The sequence below is a fragment of the Lagenorhynchus albirostris genome, chromosome 2, assembly GCF_949774975.1.
Source record: "Lagenorhynchus albirostris chromosome 2, mLagAlb1.1, whole genome shotgun sequence".
Taxonomy (NCBI): Eukaryota; Metazoa; Chordata; class Mammalia; order Artiodactyla; family Delphinidae; genus Lagenorhynchus; species Lagenorhynchus albirostris.
The window spans coordinates 159,600,807-159,620,946 of record NC_083096.1 but is presented as its reverse complement, the minus strand read 5'-3'; the positions used below and the strand labels follow the sequence as shown (position 1 = coordinate 159,620,946).

The window sequence follows — 20,140 nt, the reverse complement described above, 5'->3', positions numbered from 1 at the left end:
GTTCCTTTGTAGCTGTTTCACTACTTGGAAGTCTTTCTTAGGAAATTTCTGATTTTAAACATATGGATCTCTTATGTCCTCTGTTCTGTAGATCAGAGGTCAGCAAACTACAGCCCGGGGGCCAAATCCGACCCATTCATTTCTGTTTGGTCAAAGCTGTTTTTGCATAACGATGGCAGAGTTGAGGGGAGATCTTAGGGCCCTCAAAGCTGAAAGCACTTCCTAGCTAGCCCTTTAAGAAAAAGTTTGCCGACTTCTGCTTTAGATCAGCCAGATGATCATCCTTCTTTCTAAATTTAGGAGAAGAAGCCATTTTCTCCCTTGTCCTCTTATAGCCTCTCAAAAGCTAAGAGGCTTTTAGCATATATTAAAAGATTTTTTAAAAGACCATTAGCTTCCACATTTAATTGTCCACAAGGTGGGGATACTTAATCAAAAACAAAACTAGAAAAAATGGAAAGACAAAGATGCTGATTACAAAGCAGGGTTCTTCCAAGGCTCAACCCAGGAGGGAAAGGGGCCAAGGAGGGGCCAGATGCCAGGAGCTTCTTCCCCTGTCTACTCTACGGTTTCAAGTCCAGAACTGGCCACCCTAGGTGGCGTCCGGCTCTCACTCTGGCTCTCTAACCTGCTGCTCCCCAGGTCTCCGGAAACCAGGTTGGTATCAAATGCCCATCATTCTAAGAAGACTGAGCAGACTCCCCTTGTGCCAAGTCAGCATCTCTCCAACAGGCTGCCCCCTTATTTCTGGTTGTCCACTGTCCCCCAACCTAAGCATTTTCCCCTCCAGGGACAGAACGAATGAGACGGCTCTAATTTCAAAATTAAGACTCAGCCTATGAAGCAGTGAACCGCTTTAAGGTCCTTTAATGAAGGTCGAGTTCTCTGGCACATTCACTCATGGTCTGGAGTGGTTCACTGCACCGGCAGAACCATGGTCTAGGAGCGCCTGATTCAGAAAAGAAGTGGAGGAGGGTTCTGTAGTTACCAAGTCGTGATCCCTCTCAGGGGGGTCACCTGCACCGGCAGAACCATGGTCTAGGAGCGCCTGATTCAGAAAAGAAGTGGAGGAGGGTTCTGTAGTTACCAAGTCGTGATCCCTCTCAGGGGGGTCACCTGCACCGGCAGAACCATGGTCTAGGAGCACCTGATTCAGAAAAGAAGTGGAGGAGGGTTCTGTAGTTACCAAGTCGTGATCCCTCTCAGGGGGGTCACCTGCACCGGCAGAACCATGGTCTAGGAGCGCCTGATTCAGAAAAGAAGTGGAGGAGGGTTCTGTAGTTACCAAGTCGTGATCCCTCTCAGGGGGGTCACCTGCACCGGCAGAACCATGGTCTAGGAGCGCCTGATTCAGAAAAGAAGTGGAGGAGGGTTCTGTAGTTACCAAGTCGTGATCCCTCTCAGGGGGGTCACCTGCACCGGCAGAACCATGGTCTAGGAGCACCTGATTCAGAAAAGAAGTGGAGGAGGGTTCTGTAGTTACCAAGTCGTGATCCCTCTCAGGGGGGTCACCTGCACCGGCAGAACCATGGTCTAGGAGCACCTGATTCAGAAAAGAAGTGGAGGAGGGTTCTGTAGTTACCAAGTCGTGATCCCTCTCAGGGGGGTCACCTGCACCGGCAGAACCATGGTCTAGGAGCGCCTGATTCAGAAAAGAAGTGGAGGAGGGTTCTGTAGTTACCAAGTCGTGATCCCTCTCAGGGGGGTCACCTGCACCGGCAGAACCATGGTCTAGGAGCACCTGATTCAGAAAAGAAGTGGAGGAGGGTTCTGTAGTTACCAAGTCGTGATCCCTCTCAGGGGGGTCACCTGCACCGGCAGAACCATGGTCTAGGAGCACCTGATTCAGAAAAGAAGTGGAGGAGGGTTCTGTAGTTACCAAGTCGTGATCCCTCTCAGGGGGGTCACCTGCACCGGCAGAACCATGGTCTAGGAGCACCTGATTCAGAAAAGTGGAGGAGGGTTCTGTAGTTACCAAGTCGTGATCCCTCTCAAGGGGGTCACCTGCACTGGGACTGAGCCCCGCAGGCTCAGGGGCACTGTGGTCTGGGCTTCTGCCCCCGGAAGTCCTATAGTCTTGGTTGGGAGATAGGGCCAAGAATCGTGGACCTGGTAAAGAAAAATGTAGCCATGGTGAGACCAAATATCCGATAGGGTGGTCCGGCGGTGGCCCATAGAGCAAGGGATCCAGGAGGAAGGAGAGATCAGGTGAGTAGGAGACAGCAGGGAAGATGTCCTGGATGAGACGGACCACGAGGAAAACCAAAGAAGTCAGAGGAGGTTGACGAGCATGAGGGAGATTGGGGGGCCCAGCTTGTAGGAAAGGTGAGACCACTGACCGAAAAGCCCCCAGACCCTGGGCTCTGCCTCACCCCCAAACAACCCCATCAGACACGAGTGGTTATGCCCCTGCTGCCGACAAGGGAGCTACCCAACCCATCGGGTCCACAACTGGGAGGGGGCAGAGACAGGAGTTTCATGGTTCCCCGACACCAAAGCTTATGCTGTTTCCAAAAGTGCTCGCTCTGCTGGGTAAAAACAGCAGAGGAGGTTGTGTGGACGTGGTTGTGTGACCGTGGAGGGCAGGAAGACGCCTGTTTGTGTCACGAGTGGAGCAGGCACCTGGAAGGATGAACCCACCCCATGATCCCCCGAAGTGGACCAATATGCATCTGATGGTGTCAGGAATGGTTAAAATCAGGTGAATATCGTGCTCACAGCCAACACTGAGTGAGCGCTGCCCCTCTGCCAGGCGCTGCTCCAGGAGCGATGCTTGCTCACGACCACCCTGTGAGGGGGCTCCCATTACGAACTGCACTTTACAGATGGGGCAGCTGAGGCACAGAGAAGTCAAGTCACTTGGCCCCGGCGACTCAGAGGGTAAGTTTCAGGGAGGAGACAAAATGCAGTCTGGTGAGAGTCAGGGCTCTGGAGGCCATGAGGGAGGCTCTAACCTAGTTAAAAAGTCATTCATTCATTCATTCATTCATTCAGTGATTGATCAACCAGTATTGACTGAGCATCTAGCAGGCATCAAGCAATATGCCAGCTGTGGGGGTACGAGCCCAAGGAAGATTCCCTAACCTCACGGAGCTTACACACCAGCAACAGCATGGCTAACACTTATGCTAGGAACTCACTCTCTGCCAGGAAGTGTCCTTTACATGTGCATCTTATTATCATCTCCCCACTTGTTTTTTAGCTGAAGAAAAACAAACCAACCAGAGGCTCAGAGGGAAAAAGGCAACTCGCCAGGATTCCAGCCCAGGTCCCTCTGACTCGACGGCCCACCTTGACGCCACCCTCTCTGCCTTGGACCCTGTGCCCTTGGTGGTCTCTCCTCCCTGCTCCCCCTGCCTGTCAGCTCTGGGACAGCGGTCGCCCCGAGGCACGCCCCCCTCGCTGCTCTGCTCTCCTGTCCTTCCCCCTTGCTGGCCAGGGTGCTTGGATTTGGGTCTGGGGACTGCGTATGGAGAGGTCCCTTAGGTCGCTACCCTCTGTCCATCACGCGAGGTAAGAGGAAGGCGCTTTCTGGGTCCCAGAAGCAGGGAACTGCAGCCCTTGCCTCCACTGTCACTGCCTTCAAGGGGTCTGTGGGAGACTCACTTTCCACCCATTATTCACAAGTATTTATCGAGGGCCTATTCTGTGCCAGGCGTTGTGCTTGGTGCACAAGTTTTACATAATTCCTGCCCTTAAGAAGCTTAATTTGTGTTTTCCATGCCTGCAGTTGGGGGGACCAGATGGCTAGCCTCTGAAACTGAGTCAAAGCCTGTCTACGTGGCAAGGCAGGACCGAGGAGACACCACAACAACCCCTGTGCTTGCTTCAAGCTGTGTCTTTTTTCTGGCTGGTCTGCCCCTGGTCTCCTGGAGATTCACTGCAAGGATTATCAAGGCAGCATTTAACAGGGACACCAAGGCCAAGCCTGGGAGATGTCCCAGGGAATCGGGGTAAATTAGCATGTGGAGAAGGAAAGAGTGGCAGGCAGCTTGAAAGACACGCAGACTCACAGCTCTGCCAACACTGCTTCAGGCTGATGGAGCTCCCCTGTGCAGGAGCTGGGAGCGGGGCTCCTAATGGCTGTGATGCTGAGAGCATTCCCAGTTGAAAGAAGAGTGTTTTTGATGCCTGACAGTCTAGAACCAGCGATTCTCCTGTTTAATCTCTGGTTATAATTCAAATTTCTGTGCATTGTGGTTCTATAAAGCCCCGGCCATTCCGGCGTGATGGTGAGAGGGTGGTCCCATGTCCTGAGAGAAGAGGACGACTGGGGTTTGGGCCACTCGGTCCCCCTCCTCGGCCTCTCTGGCTGACAGCCCCGGCCCCCGGCCCGGCAGGCACGCACCTTCACACCGCAGCACGGCACTGTTCCAGACCACGCTGCCCTCCTTCAGGATGCAGGTGATGGTCTCTGAACCCTGAGTCCCGAGGAAGCCTTCATCGCAGAGGAAGGAGATGGAGCTTCCCAGCTGGAGGCTGTCACCAAACCGTTTGCCGTTTACTGGAACGCCCGGATCTGGACACTCATTGTGTCGAAAAGCTGTGTGGATACGGGTCAAGGATGGGATTAGACAGAGCTGGCGTGCAGATGGACCCCCAAAGAAAATAAGCTTCATTATCATGGTCTATCCTAGACCTCCCCCACTTCCTCAAGAGCCTGGCATGCTGCGGGGAGAGCTACATATCCTAGAACCCCACTGGGCACAAAGCAGGTACTTGTTAAACTTATCTCCTGCCTTCCTGAGCACCTAATCCAACTTCATTCTAAAGCATATTTATAGATCAGGCAGCGGGCTGTTTCTCCTGCTGGCTCATTTACACCAAATAATGATTCTGTGACGTAGGTATTATTACCCCAGTTTACAAATGAGGAAACTGACGCTCAACATGGTTAAGGAGCAGATCTGTGTCCTTAATGTCAAAGCCATTCCATGCGTCCCCACCTTCAGATAGCTATGGGATCATTTATGTTGCAGGAAAACCGGGCTCTAAATCCTGTGACACTAATAGATACCAAGCACCATAAAGTAGGTGCCCTGGAATTAACCCCGTCTGAAGCCATTCCCTTCATTTCCTCGCCCCTTGTCAGGCTGCCTCTCACTCTGCCCAGACAATTGCTAATACCATGGTGGTGGGGGGGGTGGGGGGCGGGAGGAAAGAGTCAGAACACTTGTGGGTTTAATCAAGCTCTGCCTCTTATTAGTTACATGGTTCTGGGCAACTTATGTACTCTTGCTGAGCCTCTGTTTCCTAACCTATAAAATGGGCCGTTCCGAGATAGGAATAACATGAAAGGTGATTTGAATTTGCAAGTGGTGAATGCTTGGTAAGCACCTGACGGGTGGTCAGTGCCCCTTAAGTCTGTGCTCCCTTCCTTCTTCCTGTTCCCAACCTTCCTCCAACAGGGGTGCCCAGTTCTGACACTCGAGTCTGAGGCCACGCCCTATTTGCATCCCTGCTGTTTTAAGGACGGTGGCTTCCCAGTGGAGACCAGGCTCCACGGCTGCAAGGGCATGGGCCACTTCAGAGGCCTCTGAGATTCCCTAGTGACCGAAACACTTGCACAGTCAGAAACAGAAGCAGCCCTGGAGGCTGTCAGGTCATCTTGCTGGAAGCAAACCTGGTGATCCTTCCTACTGAAGCTGGGCTGAGGGAGCATCTGACACAGAGCTGAGCCCTGACCCCCTTCCCTCTGAAAGGCAATCTTAAGTCAGCCCAGACATCAGTCTCCCAACCTTTCCTCATTAGGAACTTACGACCATGAGCTTGCCCTCACATTTAGAAACACGGGGTGGGAAGAAAAGTGGCACTTGGGGCCCATAAGTCCAGGCGTTTGTCTATTCAAAACCCTGTCAGTCACACAGACACACACACACACACACACGTGTACACACTGAGCAGGGATATGCAGCTATTTCCAATACCTTGAAGCAAATGCTCTAAGTCAAGGATTTAAACACTGCCCAGTTCTACCTGTGCACCTTTTCAATCTGTTTCCTGGCAGGTGAAAGGGGACAGACCTTAGCTTAGGAAGTTTCTGTTGCAGGGTTGGCAGTGATGCCTGCAGGATGCCCCCACAGTAGGTGCTGAGTAAACAGCAGCTACTCTCATCTTTGTCCAAAATACTCACATGGAAGAAGGTTTCCTCCAAGGAGCTCTGGAGGTGGAAACAGGATCCCTGAGCCTTGTTACAGGGACACAGATTTCAGGTCACCGTGAGGGGAAGCCCCGAGTGTTCTCTAACTGTGGAGAGAGCTGTCTTGGGGGCGGGGGGATGCGAGCTCCCTGACATTGGGCAAATTCCAGCTCTTCCCAGACAATCGTCAGTTGGGACGTGACTGAGGAGATGCACGTCCTGCGGGAGAGACTACACGAGTTCCCAAACACTTGCCCGTGGACTGTGGTTCACTAGCTACATCAGAATCACCCCAGAAGCCTGTAAAAAAGGTAGATTCTAGGGCCTCACTCCTTAGAGATTTTGATTCATCAGGTCTAGGACGGGGCTCAGATTTTTAAAAGTTATTGCTACCTATCCATCCCACTCTATCTGTATTAATGCACAGAAAATTACCTGTAATGTCTGTGATAGTGTTCACCAAATACTGGCAAGGATCACCTCTGGGTGGGGGGATCTAGGGTGGTAGTCAGCATTTCTTCCTTGGCCTGCCCGTTTTTTGATTACTGGCGTATTGGATGTGTATCGTTTTTACAGTGGTCGAGGAACCTTCGAGAGGGATGCTGGGTAAGAGCTTGCTCATCAGGTCGGGTTTGCCGCTTTCTGCCTCTTCCTCCTGAGGATTTGGCATTTGCTCCTCTCCTGGAAAGTGGGGACCTACTAGGCTATGGTTTTCCTCGGAGACTATGAGTTATTTGTTTCTGACCCAGGTCCTCCATCGGTGTATCCACACCTGCTTTGAACCCGTAGAGTCCTCGGCCCTCCCCCATCCTGGATAAGTGGGCTTCCCTGGGACAGCGCTCACCCTTCTCTTTCCCACTCCCACCAGGAGGAAGAAAGAGCGTTTAGCCATCCATGGATCTTTCCATTCAATAAATATTTACAGATCCTCACCATGTACCAGACCCTGAACTGGGCAGAGGGCATAGAAAGATAAGTAATACATACCCCCATCCTTCCAGAGCTCATGACCTCATGGGAGAGTAGGGATGAGGACAGATAAACTAAAAGCCAGGGCTGCAGTGCTAGACTGGGAAGATTAGGGAAGACAGAACTGGGCTCTGCTTCCTCCTGCCCACAGATGATGGGAAGAGGAGTGCCCGGGAGGAGCCATCCCTGGGAAGACGGATTGCTTCTATCAAGTCCGGCATCCCGAAGAAGGTGTTGGTGTTCCAAGGGCTTTAGCTTGGAATCTGGGGTCTCCAATGACCCCTGTTTGGCACTTATTGTCTTCAGCTCAACTAGACCCTGGGGACAGATGGGACAAGGAAGCAAGACGTCTCTGCCAAGGGTGGGAGGGGGGCTGGGCGGAGATCAGCTCTATCAGAAAGTGCGGGAGGGACAAGCGCTGCATGTGAGCTGTGTTCGTGGGGCGGAGCTCGAACTGGGGACTTGCATTTCACAAACAGCCTCTGGGAAAGGATCTGGTTAATCTGCTCAGATGGGCCCAGCCTCGGCCGGCTCTGAAGATTTGCCATTGGCCAAGTTCACCGGGTCTGTAGCTGGTTCCGCCCTGAACAGCACCTCTCGCTACCTTTGCCGCTTGCAGTTTCTACTCTCCAAGCTTCTGCCCCGCCCAACCGCCGAGACACAGAAACGACAGTAATCACTGCTGAGCTTCAGTCTGCTTCTAGAGAAGGGGCCAAGGGCTAAAACTGGAGGTGACGACTTTGGGACTGTGGGCCTGAGAGGGGCCATGAGGAAATGCCCCAGGAGTTGGCTCTAATGAGCCTCAGAGCCAAACAGAAACACTGCTCTAGATTTCTGTTTCTGGTTTGCCTACGGGAGTGGGAACTGGCAAAGTGTGAGCAGCCCCACGGGGAATACATGAAGCTGGCAGTGAGTAGGCGTCCAAGGACTTGGGGGAGCACATCAGAGAGGCGTCGGTAGCTAGAAGGGGATGGGGAAGGCTTGCTCTCCCTTGGGCCCTTCCTGGTTCTAGCTGGGCCTTCTAGGAGGGGGAGGGTGGGAGGGAGAAGTGAGGCCCCAGGCTCCTTTCACATTACGTGGCACATCCATAGGAAATAAATGCTCAAAAGCGAGTGACGCCACAGAAAAGAGCTCTTTCCGCTTTTCCCTTCATGCTGGAGCCCCGTGCCTGGCTCTGCAGCCTCGCAAGGCTCTTGGAACTGGTCCACCCACATCAACACTCCTCTGCTGGAGCTCCCTCCACCGGACATCCCCAGAGGGACGCTCAGCTGAGGACACAGGGTGGACTCACTGGTAAAGGTGATGTTGAAGCCCCTCTTCCCCGTGGAGTGGTCGGTCTGGAACTCAAGACGGGCCACGTGGCCACTGCTCGTGATGGAGGAAGGGAGTTGGTTTCCCGAGAAGGTGCCCAGGACTGGGGCCTCAGCCGTGGCCCCATCCTTGATGACCAGGAAGTCAAACTGAGGCTCCACATCAATGTCATTGAAGGCCAGGTGGATGCGGCTCTCGGGCCGCGCGAGGATAAGCCAGACGCAGTGGAGGTGGTTGCCGTAGTCTTCCGGGTAGTTAGGTGACAGGACGACCCCAGAGGGGCTGGTGAAGTTGAAGAAGCAGGAAACTGCAAGAGAAGAGCCGTGGAGGTCAGTGAGCATCCCTGGTATTGTGCCTGGGCCACTGAGGGCTGGCGGGGGAGCATTTCTTAGTCTAAGAGCAATAGAGAGAAAGGGTGACACGAGGGTTGGGCTAGACTGGCTGGGCTCTGAGCTCTAGGTGGGAGACATGCTGGGTTCAATGCCACACATGGTGTTGGGAAGGGTCCCGCTGGCAAATCACAGACAAGGTGGAGCTGGTCTTCTCCTGGCCCTCTCTCCGTTTCGGTGAGCCCACCCCAGGCAGGGTCTGCATGCTTCTTGGTCCCTTGCGTTGGGGGAAAAAACCCACCATTCAAGCTTAAATGTAGTCCCAGTGCCTGGCTCCTTTTAGCTGGTGGTGGTCCCCTGGATGGTAACCAGGGTGGAGATATTCCAAGTCCATTTCTATCTTTTAAACATTTTTAGTGGGGAAATGATAGGCGTGCCCCTGGGGATTCTGCCAGCCTTGAAGCTACAAAACTATGCTAAGGAGGCGCTAGGTAGGCACCATCTTTCAGAGCCCAAAGCTTTGGAAGAAACTGGGGGAGAGAGGTGACAGCGCCTTATCTTGAGGCCCTGCATGCATTCCAAGGATCTTCTGAAAATCTTTGTTTTCAACCCTTTCCATGCCAGTCACTAACAGACCCTGGAACAAGGCTGAGGCATAGCAAAGTGCTATAAATGGAAAAACAAACAAACACTAAACCAAAATTAAAAGGAAAGGCTTCGTGAAAACTCATATGTATTTATGGCCAGTTACACAGTAAAGTTGATATAATCCTTTTGGAAGGGAGTGTATGCATTCTTACCAGCAGCCACAACACTCTACAAATATTCTGACTCAGTAATCTCTAGGAATTAATTCAAAAGAAAAAGAGCCACATGGACAAAGATGTTTACAGGGACATAATTTTATTACCGAGGAAAAACTGTGAACAACCTACATGCCAGCCCAATAATGCGAGGTAAATTATAGCCTTTAATGTGGTGCGGTTTGAGCACAATCATTAAAGTGATAAATATGACCCTGTAGAAAGAAGAATGTTAAACATTTTAAAGTAAAACTGTACCTCATAAAATTATATGCATGCTTGGATTAGAGCTATTAAATATTTACTTATATATGGGTAAAGACTGGACAGGAGCCCCCAGAATAAAAACTGTATTAGAGTAAAAGGTTTGGGGGTGATAGTTTTTCAAAATGAAAGCAATATTTAATTTTTCTGACTGCAAAAATGATATAGGCTCATTGAAACATTTTTTAATATATAAAAGTGTAAAGAAGGTAGAAACGAATATGGACATTTAAGTGCCTTTATAACATTTATAGTGATGTTTGGTATTAATTATATTGAAATTAAAGTATAATATTTGACTTATTAATTATGATGAAGCTAAGGTGAAAAATAATAATAAAATCATGTTTGCAAAAGAAAAAAATAAAAACACAAAACAAAGGGATTGGTGATTCCTTCGTTGAGTGTCTCTTTCCTCTGCCTGACTCTACCCACCTTCCCCTTTTCTGCATTAGGTATTACTTTTTCAATCTGCTACTCAAAGCCCTCCCATCAAATTCAGCAAAGTGAACCCGGTCCCAAGGACACAATCAGTCTCATCCCTATAATCTCTGTATTTTATAAGTATTGAAAGTTTGAGTCAAGGGGAGAGAAGGACATGAAAAAGCTTTTAGGCAACACAAGGTATAGTTAATAGTAATTACCATTGTATATTATTGGGCGTTTACTAAGTACAGCCACTGTTCTAAGCACTTTCATCAATTACTCAATTTAACTGTCACAAAAACGGCATGAGGCAGGTACCGTTATTAACCCCATTTAAAAATGAAGACACTGCGGCACACAGAGATTAAGTAGCTTGCTAGGGCTGCGCGGCCAGTAGATGTTAGCAGCAAGTTCAAATCCACGCAAATCCATGCAAATTCAAATCCACCTGACTCCACGGGCCAAGCCCTTAGTTACCCAGCAACACCGTCTCCCAGTATGAGAACAGTATTGCTCACAAAGTCTAATAGTGGAGTTCTTGGGGGTGTTCTTAGAATCTGTTAAAGATTCATCTGTTAACCCCAAGCATTATAACAGCCCTGAACTGGAGGTTCTAGGCTGGACACAGATGCCCCCACACAGCTATCCCATCTATGGCTTTGTGGTAGTCCAGCTGGGAGCATAACACAAATAATGAGGAATCTGAAACCAACAAAGACCACTACCTTGAAGACAGAAGGGGAAAAACCACATGGCCTGTCTACCAGCAGAACAACACCAAGGCAGACCAAAGACAAAGAAAAGCTCTATGATTTCAAAGGCACTGAAAGCATGAGAACAAATGGATTTACTGCAGAGAATTTAATTAACATCACCTGAGTCCCCACCCTGACTCCATCACTCTGTCACATTTTTTTCTTTATACCCTTTATCCAGAGTTGCCATGTTGTAAAGCTCCAGGGTCAACATTTTGAGTAGCTATACATGGCAGATCTACCTATCACTCTCTAAAATTACCTTGTTCACTGGCTTGTTTATGGTCTGTCCCTCCCTCTCCCCAGCACACACACATGTAATCCACGAGGGCAGAAATCTTGTCTGTTTGATTTCTCTGAATCCCTATGGCTCCCACAATGCCTGGTACATTGTTGGTGCTCAATCAATATTTGCTGAATGAATCAACGAGCATTTAATGGTTGATACCATCTGAAGAGATGGTGACATGGATATGTGTGCCTCACATCCCCATCCCATTCCAAGCCCCAACCAAAAGAACTGACCAAAGTCTGTGTTAGTTCTGGAAACATGGAAAAAATACTATGCTGTGATCCTCAATGTATGTCTCTTAGACACAGTACAGATCTGTCCCTAAATAATTTAGAGTAGAAAAGCATATGACCCAGCCAAACTGTCAAAGAACAAAGACAACAGAAACCTCTTCCAGTATCAAAGACCTCAAAAAGTATATTATCCATACAACACTAAAGAAATACTCCAAGATGTTATCAACCCAACCAAGAGATGAATCAAAATGCAGAACTCAAGTATGAGAAAGTTATGCTTAATAAAAAATGAAGAAAAATTGGTGATAAGCAAATAAACAATATAGTAAAGAATCTAAATAATTGCTGTAAACATAGTTAGAAAACAGACTGCAAGTGTAACAAATATTTGTTGGAAGAGAAGATAAAAGATATCACTCCTGCCTAAATCCCAGGGTAAAATATTGCAGATTATTCTGATGTAAAGTATAAAGTTGAAGCAAGGAGATATGCTAATTTCCTCATTTTGTAAGAAATTCTGTTATATAGTTTCTGTGGTCAATTAGAGAAATATAGGTTAGCGTGTGTCTTTAAAGATGTTAAGTATAATTAGTAATAGACTATAAAGTAGCTTATCTTCAAAATTACCAAAGGGGAAAAAGCAAAAGCAGTCAATTTAGAAAAAAAATGGAATTCAAAGGAAACAACAAGGAATCAAAAAGAGGGGAAACGTAAAGTAAGATGCTAAAAAAGGGGGAAAAAGACAAAACATCATTTATGATAGCAAATGTATACAGGTTTATCTGTCTTAGAAAAATATAACCCTCATTTTGGGAAAAGACACACAAGTTAAAGTGACTCAGAATAGTCAAGAATAACGAAATGGGCCAAGATAGCTCAGACTTCAGATTAGAAGAGTGTTACAATTTACCAGTGCCCAGGCCCCAAAGATTCCTATTTATTTGGTGGAGTACACCCAGGGCATCAGAGATTCTAAAAGCTTCTGGGTGATCCCAGTGTGCAGCCAGGGTTTGAGAGCTACTGGTGAAGGCAAATGCAAACCACAAAAAAAAGGAGTTTTAATACTAATATCAGACCCTTGGATGTTATAATATCACACCAGACTCTTGATGATTCTTTTTTTTTCAGTACAAGAGTCCTCTGGACTGCTACCAAGAGATGTTTCCTCTTGCACCTGGAAAGAGATGGAGCTGATAAACTGACACTAATGGAACAGAAATGTGGCCCTGTAAAGCTCAGTTTTCTATCCCAAGTATAATTCAGACTTGTTACAATGAGGGCAGGAAAAGGGAGTGTGCCTTGTCCAACAAAGGTCTAATCTCTCTCACTCTGGAAAATTAGGTTTACATATTACAGTAGAATGTTTCTGTTGGACAACAGAATTTGCTTCGCAGTGTTCCAAATGAGGATAACAAAACGTATTGTGATTGGATCTCATCACTATCAATCACCCAGGTAAAAGAGAACGATGACGTACCCTCTCCCTTTGGAAGCTCTTACCACATTGTGCTCATGGATCTTGACCTTGGATAAGCCTTTAAATGGTTCAGACTTTTGAAAAATAATAAAAGTGGAAACCTCATTACCAAATGGATGTATCATTACTGTGTATAATATTGGATTATTATTCAATAGGACCTTGAGTAAGAAATAAAAGTTTTGTTGAAAAACCCTCTTTTACTATCTTTTCCTCAGGTGTTGTCACTGCTAGTTTTAATGCTTTCAAAATGATAATTCAGTTACTAGGGACCCAATGAGACAAAACAAAATCTCAAATCCAAAGATGACATTTAAAAAATGGATGACGTGCACATTCCAAAATGAAGATATGACAGTTATGATACATGTGGCCCCAAAGCACTGAAACAGACAAAATAAACTAATTTTAGCACAGTGGTTAAGAATTCACCTGCCAATGCAGGGGACACGGGTTTGAGCCCTGGTCCAGGAAGATCCCACATGCCGCGGAGCAACTAAGCCCATGCACCACAACTACTAAGCTTGTGCTCTAGAGCCCGTGAGCCACTACTACTGAAGCCCGTGCACCTAGAGCCCATGCTCTGAAACAAGAGAAGCCACCAAAATGAGAAGTCCATGCACTGCAACGAAGAGTAGCCCCAGCTCGCCGCAACTAGAGAAAGCCCACGTGCAACAACAAAGACCCAATGCAGCCAAAAATAAATAAATAAAATTAAAAAACCCCCAAAAACATAAGAGTTGGAGAAAAATATAATAATTTGAAGTCAAAAGTAAATACAGTGGATCTGTAAAATACTATGAGTGTGTATATGTTATATGAAACTCTGTAACCTTCAAACAAGGAACAGCACCTTCTTCACAAGTGCCCTTGGAATATTACAGAAATGGACCCTATATTGGGCTACAATGAATTCTCCATAAACTCCTCCACAAAGCAAAAACTGTTGGGACACATTTTCTATTCACAGTGCAACTAAACTACAAATCAATAATAAAAGAATGACTACGAACCTGCAGCCTGCGAAAAGGAGATGCCAAACACAGTAAGTTAAACAAAATGAGAAGACAGAGAACTATGCAACAGATGAAGGAGCAAGGTAAAAACCCACCAGACCAAACAAATGAAGAGGAAATAGCCAGTCTACCTGAAAAAGATTTCAGAGTAATGATAGTAAAGATGATCCAAAATCTTGGAAACAGAATGGAGAAAATACAAGAAACATTTAACAAGGACCTAGAAGAACTAAAGAGCAAACAAACAATGATGAACAACACAATAAATGAAATTAAAAATTCTCTAGAAGGAATCAATAGCAGAATAACTGAGGCAGAAGAACGGATAAGTGACCTAGAAGATAAAATAGTGGAAATAAATACCACAGAGCACAATAAAGAATGAAAAGAATTGAGGACAGTCTCAGAGACCTCTGGGACAACATTAAATACACCAACATTCAAATTATAGGGATCCCAGAAGAAGAAGAGAAAAAAAAAAGGACTGAGAAAACATTTGAAGAGATTATAGTTGAAAACTTCCCTAATATGGGAAAGGAAATAGACAATCAAGTCTAGGAAGTGCAGAGACTCCCATACAGGATAAATCCAAGGAGAAACACGCCAAGACACATATTAATCAAACTATCAAAAATTAAATACAAAGAAAAAATATTAAAAGCAGTAAGGGAAAAGAAACACATAACATAAAAGAGAATCCCCATAAGGTTAACAGCTGATCTTTCAGCAGAAACTCTACAAGCCAGAAGGGAGTGGCAGAACATATTTAAAGTGATGAAAGGGAAAAACCTACAACCAAGATTACTCTACCTAGCAAGGATCTCATTTAGATTTGACAGAGAAATTAAAAGCTTTACAGACAAGCAAAAGCTAAGAGAATTCAGCACCACCAAACCAGCTTTACAACAAATGCTAAAGGAACTTCTCTAGGCAGGAAACACAAGAGAAGGAAAAGAGCTACAATAACAAACCCAAACAATTAAGAAAATGGTAATAGGAACATACATATCGATAATTATCTTAAATGTAAATGGATTAAATGCTCCCACCAAAAGACATAGACTGGCTGAATGGGTACAAAAACAAGACCCGTATAGATGCTGTCTACAAGAGACCCACTTTAGACCTAGGGACACACACAGACTGAAAGTGAGGGGATGGAAAAAGATATTCCATACAAATGGAAATCAAAAGAAAGCTTGAGCAACAATTCTCATATCAGACAAAATAGACTTTAAAATAAAGACTATTACAAGAGACAAAGGACACTACATAATGATCAATGGATCAATAAAAGAAGAAGATATAGCAATTGTAAATATTTATGCCCCCAACATAGGAGTACCTCAATACATAAGGCAAATGCTAACAGCCATAAAAGGGGAAATCAACAGTAACACAATCACAGTAGGGGACTTGAACACCCCACTTTCACCAATGGACAGATCAACCAAAATGAAAATAAATAAGGAAACACAAGCTTTAAATGACACATTAAACAAGATGGACTTAATTGATATTTATAGGACATTCCATCCAAAAACAACAGAATACACATTCTTCTCAAGTGCTCATGGAACATTCTCCAGGATAGATCATATCTTGGGTCACAAATCAAGCCTTGGTAAATTTAAGAAAATTGAAATGGTAGCAAGTATCTTTTCTGAACACATGCTATGAGACTAGATATCAATTAAAGGAAAAAAATTGTAAGAAATACAAACACATGGAGGCTAAAGAATACACTACTAAATAACCAAGAGATCATTGAAGAAATCAAAGAGGAAATTAAAAAATACCTAGAAACAAATGACAATGAAAACACGACGACCCAAAACCTATGGGATGTAGCAAAAGCAATTACAAGAGGGAAGTTTATAGCAATACAATCCTACCTCAAGAAAAAAGAAACATCTCAAATAAACAACCTAACCTTACACCTAAAGCAATTAGAGAAAGAACAAAAAAACCCCAAAGTTAGTGGAAGGAAAGAAATCATAGAGATCAGATCAGAAATAAATGAAAAAGAAATGAAGGAAACAACAGCAAAGATCAAGAACTAAAAGCTGGTTCTTTGAGAAGATAAACAAAATTGATAAACCATTAGCCAGACTCATCAAGAAAAACAGGGAGAGGATTCAAATCCATAAAATTAGAAATGAAAATGGAGAGGTAACAACTGACACTGCAGAAATACAAAGGATCATGAGAGATTACTACAGGCAACTATATGCCAATAAAATGGACAACCTGGAAGAAATGGACAAATTCTTAGAAAAGCACAACCTTCCAAGACTGAACCAGGAAGAAATAGAAAATATAAACAGACAAATCACAAGCACTGAAATTGAAACTGTGATTAAAAATCTTCCAACAAACAGACGCCCAGGACCAGATGGCTTCACAGATGAACTTTATCAAACATTTAGAGAAGAGCTAACACCTATCCTTTTCAAAGTCTTCCAAAATACAGCAGAGGGAGGAACACTCCCAAACAATTCTACGAGGCCACCACCACCCTGATACCAAAACCAGGCAAGGATGTCACAAAGAAAGAAAACTACAGGCCAATATCACTGATGAACATAGATGCAAAAATCCTCAACAAAATACTAGCAAACAGAATCCAACAGCACATTAAATGGATCATACACCATGATCAAGTGGGGTTTATCACCGGAATGCAAGGATTCTTCAATACACGCAAATCAATCATTGTGATACACCATATTAACAAACTGAAGGGGAAAAACCATATGATAATCTCAATAGATGAAGAAAAAGCTTTCAACAAAATTCAACACCCATTTATGATAAAAACTCTCAAGAAAGTAGGCATACAGGGAACTTACCTCAACATAATAAAGGCCATATATGACAAACCCACAGCCAACATCGTTCTCAATGGTGAAAAACTGAAACCATTTCCTCTAAGATCAGGAACAAGACAAGGTTGCCCACTCTTACCACTATTATTCAACATAGTTTTGGAAGTTTTAGCCACAGCAATCAGAGAAGAAAAAGAAATAAAAGGAATCCAAATCAGAAAAGAAGAAGTAAAATTGTCACTGTTTGCAGATGACATGATACTATACATAGAGAATCCTAAAGAGGCTACCAGAAAACTACTAGAGTTAATCAATGAATTTGGTAAAGTAGCAGGATACAAAATTAATGCACAGAAATCTCTTGCATCCCTATACACTAATGATGAAAAATCTGAAAGTGAAATTAAGGAAACACTCCCATTTACCATTGCAACAAAAAGAATAAAATACCCAGGAGTAAACCTACCTAAGGAGACAAAAGACCTGTATGCAGAAAACTATAAGACACTGATGAAAGAAATTAAAGATGATACAAACAGATGGAGACATATACCATGTTTTTGGATTGGAAGAATCAACATTGTGAAAATGACTCTACTACCCAAAGCAATCTACAGATTCAAAGCAATTCCTATCAAACTATCAATGGCATTTTTCACAGAACTAGAACAAAAAATTTCACAATTTGTATGGAAACAGAAAAGACCCCAAATAGCCAAAGCAATCTTGGAAAGAAAAATGGAGCTGGAGGAATCAGCCTCCCTGACTTCAGACTATACTATAAACTACAGTAATCAAGACAGTATGGTAGTGGCACAAAAAGAGAAACATAGAGCAATGGAACAGGATAGAAAGCCCAGAGATAAACCCACACACATATGGTCACCTTATTTTTGATAAAGGAGGCAAGAATGTACAGTGGAGAAAAGACAGCCTCTCCCGTAAGTGGTGCTTGGAAAATTGGACAGCTACATGTAAAAGAATGAAATTAGGAACACTCCCTAACACCATACACAAAAATAAACTCAAAGTGGATTAAAGACCTAAATGTAAGGTTAGACACTATAAAACTCTTAGGGGAAAACATAGGCAGAACACTCTACGACATAAATCACAGCAAGATCCTTTTTGATTCACCTCCTAGAGAAATGGAAATAAAAGCAAAAATAAACAAATGGGACCTAATGAAACTTAAAAGCTTTTGCACAGCAAAGGAAACCATAAACAAGACCAAAAGACAACCCTCAGAATGGGAGAAAATATTTGCAAATATGCAAAAAACTGACGAAGGATTAATCTCCAAAATATACAAGCAGTTCATGCAGCTCAATATCAAAATAACAAACAATCCAATCCAAAAATGGCAGAAGACTAGATAGACTTTTCTCCAAAGAAGATATACAGACTGCCAACAAACACATGAAAGGAAGCTCAACATCACTAATCATTAGAGAAATGCAAATCAGAACTACAATGAGGTATCACCTCATACCAATCAGAATGGCCATCGTCAAAAAATCTACGAACAATAAATGCTGGAGAGGGTGTGGAGGAAAGGGAACCCTCCTGCACTGTTGGTGGGAATGTAAGTTAATACAATCACTATGGAGAACAGTATGGAGGTTCCTTAATAAACTAAAAATAGCACTACCATATGCCCCAGCAATCTGACTACTGGGCATATACCCTGAGAAAACCATAATTCAAAAAGAGACATGTACCACAATGTTCATTGCAGCTCTATTTACAATAGCCAGGACATGGAAGCAACCTAAGTGTCCATCGACAGATGAATGGGTAAAGAAGACGTGGCACATATATACAATGGAATATTACTCAGCCATAAAAAGAAATGAAATTGAGTTATTTGTAGTGAGGTGGATGGACCTAGATTCTGTCATACAGAGTTAAGTAAGTCAGAAAGAGGAAAACAAATACCGTATGCTAACACACATATGTGGAATCTAAAAAAAAATGGTTCTGATGAACGTAGGGTCAGGACAGGAATAAAGATGCAGATGTAGAGTTGTACCTGAGGACACGGGGACAGGGAAGGGCAAGCTGAGGCGAAGTGAGAGAGGAGCATTGACATATATACACTACCAAATGTAAAATAGATAGCTAGTGGGAAGCAGCTGCATAGCACAGGGAGATCAACTTAGAGCTTTGTGACCACTTAGAGGGGCGGGATAGGGAGGGTGGGAGGGAGGTGCAAGAGGGAGGGGATATGGTGATATATGTATACATACAGCTGATTCATTTTGTTATACAGAAGAAAGTAACACAACATTGTAAAGCAATTTTACTCCAATAAAGATGTTACAAAAATAATAAAAGAATGAAGAAAACCCCTAATCACCCAAAAAGTTATTCAACCCTTTCCTAAATAAGTTCTTGAGTTTAAAGGCGAAACAAAGGCTGTCAGTACAGACTACTTATAATAACGATGATGATACTAGGCCAAAGCTGTATTTGAGGGAAAATTAATAGCCTTATTCATTATTAAGTAAAAAAGAAATAAGTGAAATGAGCATTTATACTAAGAAAGTGACAAAGAGAATAACTAAAGAAAATTAAGGAGAAAAGGGAGAATAAACTTAATAAAGATAAAAGCAGAAAAAATTAACTGAAGAGACCAGCAGAAGAGAAAATTCTCATTGGTCTACTCAAGAAGTAAAGAGGAAAGATATATACATAGAGACAGGATAATAAAATTAAGGAGATAAGCCAATTATAAAAGAATAGTATGTATAACATACGAATAAAATTGAAATATTCACAAAATGGAGAATTTCCCAGGAAATTTTAAATTACAAAAATTGTGTGAAGAGAAAAACCGGAGGAGACAGGAAAACCTCTAGGGAATAGGTATTTTTAGGGCCAGAGCTTTTAAATTTTAAGCAAGCTATAGTAGCTATGCTATTTAATTAGGCTTGATACAAATATTCCCATAAGATAGTATGCATGATACACATATTCACACTCATCTACTCACACATCAATACACCCACAGTGTAAAAAAATCTTATTTGTAAAGCGCTACCAAGTCAAATTCAGCCCTAAAACAATAAGTAAACAAGACCTATATAATAAAATCAACAAAACTTTATTGATAGGCAGAAAATTGAAAAATGAGAGACAAACTTTTTTCCTAGATGATGAGTTCATATTGTTAAGATAACAATTATCTTCATATCACTGTATAAATTTAATGTAATTCCAGGCAAAATTTAATGTAATTCCAGACAAGGCCCACACTGATTTTTTTTTTTTTCTGGAGCTTAAAACAACTATA

At 44.1% G+C, this 20,140-nt stretch overlaps 1 protein-coding gene across 1 annotated transcript in view; it reads right to left on the bottom strand.

Moving 5' to 3' along the window:
* Nucleotides 1-20,140, bottom strand: part of CSMD2 (CUB and Sushi multiple domains 2) — a 669,690-nt gene that overhangs the window by 245,572 nt on the left and 403,978 nt on the right. The window contains exons 14-15 of the mRNA XM_060142710.1: nucleotides 8,400-8,726; nucleotides 4,349-4,543 (exon numbers count right to left, since the gene is read on the bottom strand). Coding sequence (XP_059998693.1) covers nucleotides 4,349-4,543; nucleotides 8,400-8,726 — 522 coding nt within the window. The remainder of the gene's footprint in view (nucleotides 1-4,348; nucleotides 4,544-8,399; nucleotides 8,727-20,140) is intronic.